This window comes from Gossypium raimondii, chromosome 10 (assembly GCF_025698545.1).
Source record: "Gossypium raimondii isolate GPD5lz chromosome 10, ASM2569854v1, whole genome shotgun sequence".
NCBI classification, from domain to species: Eukaryota; Viridiplantae; Streptophyta; class Magnoliopsida; order Malvales; family Malvaceae; genus Gossypium; species Gossypium raimondii.
Window position 1 is genome coordinate 52,988,634 of NC_068574.1, and position 15,750 is coordinate 53,004,383.

General features: G+C 33.0%; 2 protein-coding genes across 8 annotated transcripts; one reads left to right on the forward strand and one right to left on the reverse strand.

Moving 5' to 3' along the window:
- The first annotated feature begins 2,879 nt into the window (after window positions 1-2,879).
- Window positions 2,880-8,912, forward strand: LOC105776593 (proline-rich receptor-like protein kinase PERK3). Of its 7 annotated transcripts, XM_052622824.1 has the most exons (9): window positions 2,881-3,595; window positions 4,322-4,464; window positions 5,426-5,523; window positions 6,016-6,206; window positions 6,279-6,365; window positions 6,456-7,216; window positions 7,323-7,550; window positions 7,778-7,927; window positions 8,322-8,912. In XM_052622824.1, the coding sequence occupies exons 1-9, from the start codon at window positions 3,412-3,414 to the stop codon at window positions 8,607-8,609; spliced, it is 2,130 nt and encodes a 709-aa protein (XP_052478784.1). In that variant the 5' UTR covers window positions 2,881-3,411; the 3' UTR covers window positions 8,610-8,912. The 7 variants fall into 7 exon arrangements, with proteins under 7 accessions (XP_052478783.1, XP_012454782.1, XP_052478784.1 ...); XM_052622823.1 differs by having other exon boundaries at window positions 2,880-3,595; window positions 6,016-6,365; XM_012599331.2 differs by having other exon boundaries at window positions 6,016-6,956; window positions 7,068-7,216.
- Window positions 8,221-15,173, reverse strand: LOC105776592 (protein FAR1-RELATED SEQUENCE 3). The gene is made up of 6 exons (XM_012599325.2): window positions 14,979-15,173; window positions 12,378-14,687; window positions 12,133-12,222; window positions 11,678-11,827; window positions 10,275-10,390; window positions 8,221-8,734 (listed from the first exon to the last, which is right to left on the reverse strand). The coding sequence occupies exons 2-5, from the start codon at window positions 14,601-14,603 to the stop codon at window positions 10,280-10,282; spliced, it is 2,577 nt and encodes an 858-aa protein (XP_012454779.1). The 5' UTR covers window positions 14,604-14,687; window positions 14,979-15,173; the 3' UTR covers window positions 8,221-8,734; window positions 10,275-10,279.
- Window positions 15,174-15,750: the final 577 nt, after the last annotated feature.

The following is a 15,750-nucleotide window of genomic DNA, read 5'->3' on the forward strand; positions in this document are numbered from 1 at the left end:
AGAGAAGGTATCTCTAGATAGAGTATGGTATGGCCAGACTAGGGATCATGTCTGCCTATAGTCAACTCAAAGAGAGAAAGTGGCATGGGCCTTGTCAACTAATTTCGTAAATCTTCCTATGAAAAACAGGGAGTTAAATTATGAGTCAGAAATTTCGGTTTCTTAATATTTATGCTGCCATACATGAATTTATTTTATATATCTCACTAAGTACTTTTGAACTTATAAAATTTATTGCGTGGGTGTAGGATAGATAAAGACTTTATATCCAAAAGAGAGACCAAGCCAGATCCCACCAGTGTTAGAGATAGGCAGGGAAATTGTTTCATGTATATAGAAGGGCACCCTTAGAGGCCACGCCTTGGGGGTTATGTTGGAAGTACTTGTATGATACAAGCTATAATAGAAGTCAAACTTTGAATTTTGATACTGTTTAAGAGTGTAAATTTTGTTAGGTTTGAAATGTTGTTAAGTCATTCGGGTTGATGTGACATTTGGTACCTAGATTGGTCAACCGAGTTGAGTATAGGGTGTTATCGAGATATTGGAGCTTAATGGTCTATTCAAGGGTATGTGATGCCTAATGTGTATGCATTGTGTGGAATTGATGAATATAAAACTATATGATGCGATATTAGAGATTTTAATTGTTGTTTGATCAGAAAGTGAAGGAAAAATATGTAACGAAGGTTTTGCATTGGCCTAACTTCAATGAATTTATTTACGATGAAGAGATTGTTATTTCCTGATGCACTAATCATTACACTTGATCATGAAAAATATTTAAGATTATTTCAGTAATTTTCTTAACCAAACTAGCGTTCAACACCAACTCAATCAGAGGTTTACATAATAATATAAATAAATATATAAACAATGTGAGTCAAACAATTTGTATAATAAATTTGAAATGTAGAAAAATATCAAAATAAAGCTTTGATTGAAGTGGTAAAAAAAAAAGATTTTCTAGATGTTGGTGGCATGGGTTCAATTTTTAGCATTTACATTTTTATTGATTTTTCTTTAAAATAAGGAAAATACAAAAATACACTCGTAATAATATAACTTATTTAAAATTTGCAAGGCTATTTTTGTAATTTTTTTGATCGAATTGGTGTTCGATTGACTTGTGACGCCAATTCAATCACACACTTAAATAAGGGTTAGTATTCTATCCATTGCTCAGTGGAGTTTTTTAACTCCACAAGCAGAGTTTAGTACATGACATGTGTTTGTTTTAATTTATTTTTTTAATATTCTCTCAGGACACATGGTAGCATTTCACCACTCCTTGTGGAGTTTTTAAGTTCACTAACAGTGCACCAAATAATTTTTCTTTAAATAATATTAAATTTTGTCACACCCATGATGGGTGAAAGAAAAATTTTTTATATTAAAAATATTTTCTTTTAAAATATACTGAATAATAATTATAAGTGAAGTGATAATGAATTTGTATTTTTAATTGTTTTATTTTAATTAATAGTATTAATTGTAATTTAAAAGAATGATATTTTATTATTTCATAACTGAATTAGTGATTGGTTAAGAGTGACATTAGCTCAAGAAAGTACTTAAATATAAATATTAGATTATATGTATAGATGCTAACAATGTGTGCGCCATATTTGTGCAATAATATTAAAATGTACAAAAATAATTAAATAAATTGAAGTTTTGGTTGTAGTGGTAAAGTTGAGGTTTTATCTATATTTATGACATAAGTTCAAGCATCTTTATTTGTATTTTTTATTAGTTTTGTTAAAAACATAAAAGGGCAAAGGTAACCTCATAATAATATAGTTTTTTTTAATTATGAAAGGATATTTTTGTAATTTTCTTGATCAAGTTAGCATCCAACCGAATCGTAATATCAGCTTATTAAAGAGTTTAAATAATAGATGGATAATATCCGGTGACAAATAGGATCTAATAATTGGTAAAAGTATCGTGAAGGCCCTTGTAGTAGGAGTAAGATTACATATTACTCCCTCTACTAAAAGATGGACAAATTAGTCTCTATCTGTGTACAAATTGATCATTTTTGTTAAAAAATTTATTCATTTGTACAGTAAAAAATCGACGTGATTGATGGAATAACCAGATAGTGACACGTAATGTATCACATGTACCTCATGCTGACATACAACTACAAATTTTTAACAGTAAAAATGAAAAATTTTTTAATAAAAGAACTAATTTACTCATTAATCTAATATACAATAATTAATTTACTTATTTTTTAAATAAAATACAATCCAAATCTCATTACAATAATGTACGCGATACTTTCTCCTTAAAGAGGCAAATGCTTAGATGAAGCGAATAATGTTGGGTCATACAAAACAAAGGGTACCTACCTTTCTGTTTTTTAAAAAAAGTCTTGGTCAATCCGTAAAAAATTGAAGCCGAAATATTAAAATAATTGGATTTTCTACACACAGTTTCAGAACCAGCTTCACATATGTTGGAATTTCAAACATGTTCATGTCCATGTACAGCTGGGGACAGACAAAGTCTTAAGTCTTTATTTCTCACCACCTCCGATTCCCATCATTGTCCATTTGCGTATATGTCCCATCCACATATGTTTTTTTATATATTAAAAAATAATTAATTACAAAATTAGGGTAGGATACAAAATAATTTTAAAAATTGAACAGTAATTTTAATGTAATTTGGCACATTAGCAGCGCTGATAAAATTCTTTTTATAATTAATTTTTTACCTCATTTTATAATTAATATTTTAATATTATTTTATAAAAGAAAACTTCGAGTCATCAAAAAATAATAAAATTTTGATTTAGTTTTCTTAATAAGTTTTAAGTTAAAATTTGATTTTGAACATTTATAAAAGGAAAATTCTCATCTCAAAGTTTTATTAAAAAAAAAACAAAGTAATTTGATCGTGGAGAGTACAAGAAAGCTTTGATTTAATCTATGAACATTTGAATCTCTTGAAATTTAGTAATTTATAAATTGAAAAAAAACCCATAGTTATTATCAAAGAATTAATAAAATAATAAGCAGGAAAAACTACGAAGGCTATAATATATTGTCAATACAACAGGAAGAAACTCACAGGGCCATCAATAGCTTGGATATCCTTCGAGAATATACGCTTGGATTCATCACCTCAACTCTTCTTTAAAACCATCTTCTTCAAATTGATGCAACTCAAATTTTGGACACTTGTTTCTATTTTTCCTCACAGTTTCTGTTACTTTAAATAAGATTTGAACCAGCATTATATGATCAAAGCTTTGTTTTTGTTGCAGAGAAAAAAAAAGAACATTGGATTTGATTCATGCATACCATGTGTTTGTGAATATTTCTGAATAAATTTTGTGCTTGAATTTATTATTTGCAAAAATAGCTTGTGCAAAAGGTTTCAAAACAAAAAGAAAACATGACAAAAGAAGCTGAGAGAGTGGTGGTGATCCTGGATGGGTCGAAGGAGCTAAATCCAAGCATTATCAAATGGCCCCTCTTTGGCTTATCACTTAAGCCTGGAGACAAGCTTTTGGTCCTTGGAATTCTTCACCAGGTTATTAATCCTAGTACGTTTTCTTTCATGGGAGCTGGAAAACTCAGTAAGAATTCATGCTTCCATTTTTTTTTTCTTAGGACAAACGAAGTGAACTCGTTTAATCCTATTGGTTCTTGTAACCACTCTCGAAAAGGTAGTATCCCATGGTAGTCTTCATATGTTGTCTTTCATGGGAGTTAGAAAAACTCAATAAGAATTCATGCTTCTTTTTTCTCTTGAAAAAAGGACAAGAAAAAGGAACCCAGGGTTTAATTTAGATTGGTTCATTTAACCATCTTTAAAAGATGGCATCTTATAGATAATAATCTTAGTATGTTAGTTGTTAGACTTTCGTGTTTCTAACTTACCAACAATTTAGAGTTTAATCCAGTTGATTCATGTAATCACCTTTTGAATTCCATGCAATAGATAATAGTCTTATTACATTATCTTTCTTGGGAGATAGAAATTACTCAATAATAATTCATGCCTCGCTTAAGATAGCATCTAAAATATAATAATTCTAGTTGGTGATCTAAATGGAGCTAGAAAACACACTAGCAATTCATTCATTTTTTTTTATTTCTTGAAAAGGACTAGAAAACGAATCCGGGATTTAATTTGATTGGTTCATTTTTTACAATAAGAGATGGCATCCGATAAATCTCGAATCCTAACATTTGCAACTCTTCCGACAAAGAAATACTCTGGACAAATGACATTCAATGCATTGCTAGCTGCCTTTAAGTTTTCTCTATCTCCATAATTTATTTTTGGGTTATTTTTTCAGTGGGGTTTAAATCCAAGGTGGATACAAGTTCAATTTTTGGAACAAACAGAAGGATCACGGTAGAAGAAATGGGGAAAAAGTTAGAACAGTACAATAAGGATGCTGCGCTTGTGAAAATATCCGAACAGTACAAAAAGGAGCAGGTATAGTAGCTTTCTAGCTCTTTACAATGATATCATGAGAGAGTTTTTTTTAAAAATGAAAAAATGATATAAGTTACATAAATCATGAACTTTGATCATGGTTTAGTACAATTGATTCCTGGCGTTAACTTCTTTAGTCGAAGATTTGAATCTCAACATCCATAACTTCTCTATTTTTGGATTGGGGTATTTTTTTTTATAAAATAATACAAAATTATCCATGAAAGGATTTTTTGTTAGAGACAATAGATTGTATATGTGTTTGTGTGTGTATGTGAACTTATTTTCTGAAGTTTACTCATGATTCTAGTCAAAGCAACTAGGTCATTAAAGTTATGAGTTATGACTGTGAGACACCATGCCTTATGGTGTATTCTCAAATGGAGCTCAATTCGAAATTCAAACCTTGAAGTTTGTTTGAGTTTTGTTTTCAAAGTTTGAGTTCGATTCAAAATAAAAATCGAAATGCTCGAACTTGCTCGATTAAGCTCGTTTATAAAGTAAAAAAGCAGCTTGATTCTAATACTAGACTTCAAGCTCAAATATTTGTTCTCAAGTTAAAACAACTAGTTAAAAATTAAAAGTTTTACTTAGGCTATTAGGATACTCGAATTCAGCTCGCTCAGGTTACTTGAGCTTGACTCTACAATGACCCAACCAAATTTGAATCTTTTCTTCAAGTTGAACTTGAGTAATTTACATCCATAGCCCTAACCGTATTTCATCTAGTAATGAACAATAAGTACTGATAGAAAATAAGCAGGCACTCCATCCATTGACATCTAAAGGAACATGGTGGCCTTCCTTGAACTGAACTGCAAAACTGAATCACAATTATGCCATATATGAATAGTATGATTCAAATAAGCTGCTAATTCTTGTTTGTTAAAATGTTTAATGTAGTATACATGGCTTGTTTATGATCAAATTACTGACATTATCTTGAGTTTCTTTCTCCCAGATAGAATTCCAGGTAAAGATTTTAGCAGGTTATCCATTAAAGGATGTTGCTGCAAGAGCTGTGAAAAGTTTTGGTGCTACATGGTTGGTACTCGACAGGTATGTGTTTGATTGCTGCTAATGAACTCAGAAAATGAGCAATGGATAGTACGGATTCACGTATTTGTGGATATTTGATATGCTTTCTTGCATATTGTTATAATATTTGGATACTATAATTACTATTTAAAGTAGATTCAAAGTTGATGTGGATAGTAATCCTCGTATTTTCATTATCTGAATTCGCTTACTTTTGTGGATAATTTAGATAAACAATTTTATTATACTTTTCAAAATTTTCATTTATTTTATACTCAAATCTGGATAATAATACTTATCAAAAAATTATTTAACTTTTTTCTTATTATATTAAGATTTTGGCGGATTTGGATTTAAAAATAATACTTAGATTTAATATTAATAATAAACAGACTCAGATTTTAAGTAATTGTGCAGATCCGATTTGAATATTACAAAAATGCAAATATCCTACCAGTTTTTATCCCTGATTTTAACATTGTACATCGTAAATATGTGTTATCTTTGAGATAGGCATATGAAGAATGACCAGAGGTACTTTGTAGAGAACCTGTCATGTAATATAGTAAGGTTGAAGAAAGATTGCAATGCTGAAGAATTAAGAGGACCAAATGTAAAGGATAATTTCAAACTGCCGCAATGTCACATACCGTATGCCGAAATGATTCCCGCGATTGGCCCCCAAAGACTGCATTCTCCTCAAAGTAAGTTATTTGGAATGCAATGTAAAACATACTATGTTTCGTGTCAAGAAATCATGTCATTTGTTGTTGCAGATCGTGAAGGTGAAAGCATTGGAGAGCATCAATCGCATAGTAATAGGAAATCCATCTCGCGTTCATCTTCAGCTTCGAGTATTTCTGGTAACAGAGCACCGTTTTTGAGTTATAATGAACCAAAGTCCTCATCCTCATCCATGTATGTACATGATGAAGCATATGGTACAACTACAGGACCAGAAACAGGGGGAGAACATTCCCCGCTATCCATCAACGAAAGTGGAGACCAGAAAGACTTGCAGAGTCCAGATGAAAATCCAAAGCAACATAATCACAACGATGATTGGATGGGGGGAAATCCGGGGGATCAAGTATTCAAAAACTCCCTTTGCTTGATATGCAAAAATCGAAGGCCGAAGATCGGATGGATGAGAGACTTCACTTACGCAGAGCTCCAAGCTGCTACTGAAGGGTTCAATGCTAAAAACTTCCTATCGGAAGGCGGATTTGGATCCGTCTATAGGGGAGAGATCAATGGAATGAAGATTGCAGTAAAGCAGCACAAGTACAATGCAAGTCTCCAAGGTGAGAAAGAATTCAAGTCTGAAGTTCACGTGCTTCGGACAGCGAGACATGAGAACTTGGTCATGCTGGTTGGTTCTTGCTCTGAAGGAAACCACAGGCTACTTGTCTATGAATATGTCTGCAATCGTTCACTTGACCTTCATTTATCAAGTAAGGATTCATTCAAGACAACCCTTTGGTTTTTTACTCTGTTTTTGTGCAATGAAATATCTAATCGATGTATGCATGTATGTATTTCGTTTCTTGCTAAATTGATTGCAGAGCACTCAAGAAGACCTCTTAGTTGGCAAAAGAGGGTGAAGATAGCACTGGGAACTGCTAAGGGCTTGAAATATTTGCATGACAACAACATCATCCATCGAGACATGAGACCGAACAACATCCTTGTAACCCACGAATTCGAACCATTGGTAATGATCAAACTACATTTATACATATATATATGTACGTTTTCTGCAAGTACATTCATTCTTTTACCTCAACTCACCAAAGTTCATACCCGGTTCACTATATCAGCTAGGAGATTTTGGCTTGGCAAGAACTCAACATGAAGACTCAGATAAGTCATCGGAGACAATGACAAGAGTTGTCGGAACTTTAGGATACTTGGCACCAGAATACGCTGAATGTGGCAAAGTGTCAACCAAGACAGATGTTTATTCTTTTGGAGTTGTGCTGTTGCAGCTAATCACTGGAATGAAGACCACAGACAAAAGACTTGGAGGGAAAAGCCTTGTTGGATGGGTAAAACTCTTGATATCTGAATAAATTATTAACTATATGAAAGATATATACTCGTATCTGAAACTAACCTGGATCCGGATAATGAAAACTATGGCCACCTATCACATAGCTAAGTTGTGCAGTGCCTTAAATAACTCCAGCAGCTGAAGTGTAACACCAAGAAAATGAGTAACACATAGAAAGGTCAGAAAGATCTTCCATTATTGAAGTTTTCTATCTTCTTGCAGGCAAGACCACTACTGAAAGACAGGAACTACCCGGATTTAATTGACCAAAGGATCCTCGATAAGCATGATGTTCATCAACTCTTTTGGATGGTTCGAGTAGCCGAGAAGTGTCTCACCAAGGATCCTCAGAAGAGATTATCAATGGATAAGGTAAGTTTTGAAGAAATGTTCCAAATCAAGATTCAATGCTACAATAACTGAGCAACGTCGATTATGATTTACATACTCATAGCACCTCAGATATTGATATCCCCCTAAACCCAAACTTCTCCTTTGCATGGATTCCATTCATGGACCATATTTAGCATCCATGTTGCTGATAAACTTAGTTATCAATCATGATATGACACCCTGTATGTTAGTGACAAACTAGACACTATAGCAGTTAAAAAGTAGTACCCTCAAGCAAATGAAGAGTCAGAGCAACATAGGTCACAACTAAGTAGCACTAACAGATTAAACTTTATTATCCTCTTTGAACATAGATCAGAATAGCTAAAACCACATTAAACAGATTACTACTATTAAGCAATAATTATTGCAGGTTGTTTTTGCTTTAAACTACATAACGGATTGCGACAACTTCTGTGGCATCGAAGATTTCTCACCTGCACAATCAGATACTGTAAGCCAGGACTCATATGATTCAGTGTCACAATCTCCCTTTGAAGATGATTCAGTCTTCACCATAGAAACTACATCTGCAAATAGCCTTAGTCTGTTTAATGAAAGGCTTCCACCATCGCCTCCAATTTCGAGCAAATCGAGTGCTTCCACCCTTTTCGGTGAATCTGCATCTAGCAGTGGGAGCAATCATGAAAGATATCTATGATGATGGTCCAATGTTTTAACCCTGTGATGGTCGATGCTTGTTGATCAACTTCTGGTCAATCAGTTTATCTTGAATTGGATTCATATCGAGTTCCATGAAGGATTTGGGAAGTTTGATAAGCAATACTGCACCATGCAATGAAAATTCATCATGTTCTTAGATGATGTTTGAATGATCACTGTCAATTAGGACCCCCTTTTTTTCATGGTTATCAAGTAGGAAACATGGAATCAAATCATATCAAATTAATCATTCTCAATGGATATCTATTAACCATCTTCATCAGGGATAGCTTTTAACTAAGTTAACATGATTTCAAAGTTATATCTGCTTGAACCTTTTTTTTTTTTTTGAATAAATATCTGCTTGAACTTTGAATGTGACAGTAATCTTCTCTTGAATAGTTGATTTACAAATCCATAACCCAATGAACATTTTGTCCTACCAAACACTATGTAATTTGACTTGAATGTGGGTGTCGGATACAAATACATGTATTATTTTATTATTGTAATGTATAGTATATTTATATAAATTTTGATATGATTAATAATTTATGTATAATAAACTTTAATATATTCACATAATTGTAGTTTTTTATTACTCAAATTATATCATATTTTATGTATCCATTACTTTTTCTTTTTTATTTGCATATTATATTTTAGGGATATAATTGAATGGAAATAAACTCAGGTTTTAAAACATTGAAGCTCAACACAATATAAAACATTGATTTATTCATAGACATTCATAATTCTATTGTTTATGCTTGAGCTCAAGTTTGAACTTGAATTGAATTTTTTTACTATTAATTAAAAATAAAAATAAAACAACTCAAAAGCTATTTAAATAAAATATTAACATATTTAAATTATATTCTTCAAATAATTCTATGGTCTCAAATTATCAAATATAATTTTATTTAAGCTTAATTAATATCAACTAATGTCCTATTCATTTTACTTTCTTTAAGCTTAATTAAATTCTCCTCTCGAACTTAACTTTATTTGCCTCGAAATTTTTTTAAATCTTTGAATTTGTCAACTTTTCCCAACTTGACTCAATAACAAAAAATTATATTATAACACACCTACTATGTGGGTGAAAACATTTACGTAATAAATTTATTAAATATTGATATAAAACTAAATATGAATTTGGTTGAAATGGTAAAGTTGAGATAGTAAAATTTTAAGGGTCTTGGGTTCAAACCTCGTTAAATGTATATAATTTTCTAGATTTATTAAAATATAAACACACATAAATATCTCCAAATAATAATCGTCTCTTAGTAAAATAAATGGGTTTTGGTAAATTCACAACTAAGTTGGAACCTAATTCATGAGTGACACCATCTCAACCAATGGCATTATCCATAGTAAGAAGTATAGATATATAAATATAAATATTTTTATTTTTTAATATCAAGTGAATAGTGAACTTTGCATTTTCGGGCTAGGCTGAACCAAAAATGATCTTCGACAAAGAGAAAAGGTCTAGTTTCAAGTCATCTACTAAGGAATCTTTTAACATTGATTCACCATTAAGAAATTAATCTGTTTGCCAGCTTGTGAGTAGGAAGTTGCCACTTTACATGTTGGTATTTTATTGAATTACGGTTCCTTAAATGATAAAAGAGAACTGTGGAAATAAAATGCTTACAGTTGTCAAAGTTGTTCACGAATATAGGCCATTGATCTCAACATCGAACCCAAAGTATCTTTTGACACTTGGAACTTTACTTCTTTCTCCCCAGAAGTTGTCTTTGTATCTTGGAGCTGAGAAATTCAAATAAACAAGCAATAAGTCCAAAAATTCGATTTTTCTTTCATCAGGGATAGGGGAAGGGATTGTCCAAGTTTGAACCTGGGACATTAACAAGAACTCAAGCAATGCAAGTCATTTGTCACTACACTAATAGCTAGTTGGCCTATTTAGACTTTAACTAAAACAAAAGATAAGAACTTAAAAGCAAGAAGCAGCAGCGTAAATCTTACTCCTAAATTTATCACATCAATGCAACTATGGTTCAATGTAATGCTAATCACATGATGTTTATCATTTGAAGTTACTTTCAATGAACATGGGCAAAATCATAAAAGTATTGCTAACCAAGGTTTGAAAAACTGGACCAAAAGTTAAACAAGTCAGACTTTCAATTCTTCCAATTAATTCAAATGGTTAGGCTGGCCGGTTTGATCAAAACCCTTTTTAATATTTATTTTTACTGTTAGATAAATATTAAATGTTGTTTGTAATTAATAAAAAACGTATTTAGCTTAATGGTATGATCTTTAATATAAAATTAATACATTAAAAGTTCAAATCTTATTGGTTAAGTGACAAAGTAGGAAAGTAGTTATGAATGATAACCATTTGATTGACAAAAATTTCATCCTCACTCTTTTTCATCCTTAGTACCAAGCAAAGCCTTAAGGAAGCAGGAAATATCCATTGTCTGGGAAAAAAAAATAAAACAAAACAAAACTAGTTCGAGTATTAAGTCAACTTAAACTTATTTTACACCAAAGACCATTACATGCTTAGTGTTTATTAGGTTTATTTTCATTGTTACTGTTCACCTAAAGAAGTAATGCCCAAAAGTTGGGAATTTGGTTCTCGGGAAAAAGCAAAATCCAATCATCAAATTTCCCTTAAATAATACCTTAAATTGCAATTACCTTTGGTTGAAAATTGAAAAAGAGGAACAATTTTTAAGGACTCTATAAAATAAAAGTTGGAATTATAGATTAAAATGTCAAAGGACAGTTCACTAATTAGTATGCTAAAAGGGTGTTTGTCTTTCCCTGTTCAGATATTCAGCATACCATGCTCTCTATAACTTGACGAAATATTGAATATCATGATAAACTCATTAAATAAGATATGTTAACTAGTCAGCTTAGCTGAAAATATTTGTGACGTAATAGCATCTAATATCATTATCCTAACACTAAGGTAATTCATATAATAGAAAATCATCACCAAAAACCAACTCCTTAGAAATTTAAAAAGAAAAAAAAAAAAACTAGGATATAAATGGATATAAGTTCAACATTTCAAACCTTCAAATTTATGGCAGCAACCCTATTGACTGGTGTTGAGAGCTGTTGACTGATGTAAGCCATTGATCGCAACATAGGCTCCAGAGTTACCTTTGTGAGACTAAATTGCACTTCAGCCTCTCCCAAAGGGTTCTTGCTATAGTCATGCAGCTGCAACAGAGGTGAAAGAAGATTATACCAATTGAAAACAGTCAACTCAAGTATGATTACACGATGCTTGCTTTGACAATTTGGAACATGACTGAAAATCTGAGAAAGTGAATAGTCATTTCGGAAGCACCACAAAGAGTATAGAAGGATTTCTGTGCATTAGACTAACTATGATAAGTTAGCTTTTAATTCTACCAGTTGCCAGAGCATCTAATATTAGATAACTTTCATCTTGAATATATAAAGAGAAACTTAAAAGAAACAAATAAGAACAAGATAGGAAATGAGAGTATATGCCAACATACCTTCAAGTTTATAACAGCTACTTTACAAGCTTCTACTTCTTTTTTATTTTCTATAACCCAAGTCATGGACTTAAAACAAGAGAGAACCACCTGCATCCAACAGAAATAGAACTCTCACGTATTTTCACTAACAAAAACGTTGGTTAATGCTGAATACAACAAAAATCCAAGACGTGTGTAAGAGTTGGTGACATACATATATGATGTATATTAATAAAATAGATATAAACTTCTTCCAAACATACCGTGCTATCAAGGTGATCAGTTTCACGATCAATAGATACAGGGGCCATGCTAGGTTGATTCAAGTCAGTAAGTGGAGCTCCACTATCAATAAGATTAAAGCGAGGTGATACTACATCTTGCCATGGCCATAAAGATGGGACCATTTCTGAGACCGGAGAAGTGGTTTTTTTGCTACCATCTTCATGACTATTTCCATTAATATAAGATCTAGGTGGGGTGACTTTAGCTACATCCTTCTTTATAAATGCAACCTTTTTTACAGCATCTCTAAGAGCATTGATTGCTGCGCTATATGTCTCAGGGACAACAGAACCTTCTTCTGCCAATTTGAAGGCTTCCTGACATAGGATATTGAAACGGGCAGTTAGAGTCTCAACACCTTGAGGATCAGCATTTTTCTCATCCAATCCAACCCAAGATTTGGCACTCTTGGTCCACCGCCTTAAAATGTAATGGGATGGAAGGGTAAGAACATTTGTCACTGTGAACACTGTCAATATATGTCTACATAGAATACCAGAATATTCAAACATCTGACATGTACAACTTGCTTTCATCTCAGAAACATTCAGCATGACAAAGTATGCCTTATCATCATGTTCATATTTTGCAACCCTGTATTTACTGACAATGCCATCTCCCTCAATCTTGTTTGCTGTATACACAAAAGTTTCAACTAGTTCCTCCTGAAACTTTGAGAAAACTTTCTTCGTGTAGAGGTTTGCTGCCTGCTGTTCCATAGGTGATGGTGTTTTTAGTTCCGGTGTGGTGCAGATTGTGTCACAATCTGCTTCTATTTCCTTCTCTAGAGAACATTCCAAAGCCCTTTCATACTGTTTTAAAAAAAGTGGAATAGTTGTCTGCTGATTTATGTACCCATCAAAAAAGGAGCTAACCCCTTGGTTAGAAGAAAGAATAGCAAAGAAAGTACCACGAAAATAAACTGGAGCCCACTGTTTACGAGCGTTATATACTGCCAGAAGCCACTCATTTTTCTGGAGGTTGTACTTATCAAGGAGAGTGGTCCACGATGATTCAAAATCCTCAATCGTCTCTGAAAAGTTTATGCAGCCATAGATCTCACCATATAAAGAAGGATGGGCTAGGTAGATATGTGCCAACCTTTCTTGTCCTTCCCTCAAGATGTGCCACTTGCAAATGCAGTGGCGAGTTTCAGGAAAGACCTGAGAAACTGCTGCTTGTATTGCTCTGTCTTGGTCTGTGGTGATGGAAACGGGACATCGATTGTTCATTGCAGATAACCATGTCCTGAATAGCCAAGTAAAGGAAGACTCAGATTCATCCAGAAGTAATGCACAACCAAACAACACCATCTGGCCATGATGATTTATGCCTGTGAAAGGAGCAAACGGAATCTGATACTGATTTGGTCGATACATTGTGTCAAAAATAACTGCATCTCCAAAGTGATTGTAAGCTGCCCTTGATCTTGCATCGGCCCAGAAAACATTAGTCATTCGATTATCATCATCAAGCTGTATTGCATAATAAAAGCCCGGGTTTTCAGCCTGCAACTTCTTGAAATAGTTCAGCAGATTTTGAGCATCTTTCCCCAGTGTTCTCCTTTGGCTAGGAAGTCCAACATAGCCTACAGACCCCATATTCCTTACAAGGTGATTAGGGTCGACACAGGAGGTATTCCCAACCCTAGTGGCTTCACAAGAAACATGATTTCCATCCACCAAAGCCCAAACGTCAGTAGCGGCATCAGATGTTTCGGGAACATTTTTAGTGACTCCAGCAAAATGCCTACGAGGTCTAAGGTAATGAACCTTACTAGGATTAACCATCGAATGATTATGATCCTCCACAAACTTTGTAGCAACCCACTTCTTTCCATCCTTTCTCTCGATCCTAAACATTGCATTACAACTTTCAACATTTTTCCTCTTTAAAACCTCCCTTGAACATGCGAAATCCCATGTTACAATTGGCCCATCGAGCTTAGTACGAGTAAACTGACCAACATGGGTACTAAACCCTAACCGCCTAGCATATCCATCGTAAAATGTCCTGCCTGCATCCTCCGACTCAAATTCCATCCCCACACATGGCTTACCTCCGGCACCTCCATCATCATTCGGATTAACAACCACATCTATTCCAGTTAAATTTTCTATTAAATTCCCACTACTACCACCACCCTTACTAGACTCAATATTTACTCCCCGGACATTATCCCCTTTTCCCCCTCCCACATCCATGTTTTCATCTCATACAACATGCAATTCAGCATTTTTTCTTTCTACTGAACCAGGGTTAAACCCTCCTCCATTCAGTCAATGTAACTGTTTAAATGCATGGTTATCAATTACAAGCTCACTCAATGCAATTCCCATCCAAATCATTCTTTAAAAACAAAAAACTAGTAATTCAATTCTACAAAAGAACTGATGGAAGCATCAATGAAGTGCAACTGAGCAGACTAACAAAATGACAGAGAAATGAACTGAAAATGCGGGAGGGAAACCAAAAGGACTATAAAATTGAGATGTAAGAGGGAAATTAAAAATTGAGTTATCTTTGATCAAGAGAAATGGGTTATAAAATTAAATGTCCATTTCGGGCAAGAAACTTACAGTTGCATTTTTGTAAGAAAATGGAGAAAAGGAGGGGCCTCTGCTCTGCTTTGTTCTTCAATGTTTGTGTCTCAGTGAATAAGCTTCTTTTCTATTGATGGCGAAAACTTTCGCTCGATGCTTGGGTCGAAGCAATGTTAATTTTTTTTGGCTAACCCTAGAAATTGGGGAAAATCGGTACTAACTCCTAAATATTTTTTTAACTTCAAAAAATTTTGCCCTTTAAAAAACTTTACCTCGTACGCGGAAAAAATTTATTCAATAAATAAAAGTTTACTTATTAAGTATTATAATAGTTAGATATAAAATAAATAATACTGAGTAAAAAAATGGTAAACTATTAAAATAGTCACTTTTATTTGTTTTAGGTTATATTTTAGTCATTTATGTTTAAAATGTTACGTTTTAATTACTTACGTTATCGAGTTATAACATTTTAGTCACCGGGTTGTTAATTACAGTGTAACGGTAAGCTGACATGGCACGTTAAAAAAATGACCCTTACTAATCCACAAGCTCGCTTCACTCGAAAAATTAAATTGTTCAAAAAAATAAAAGTATAAAGACTAGTTTTAACAAATGTAAAACATAGAAAACCTATGTTAAAAGAAATGGAGAAGGAATGAAAAAGAAACAGAAAAGAATGAAAAATAAAGGAAAAAAAAAGAAAAGTTAAAAGAACATAAAAGGTAAAAAAATTTGCTCTAAACGGAAAAATATGGGGACCAATTGTATAAAATAACTTAAAATTTTTGTTTGAAATGATGATTTA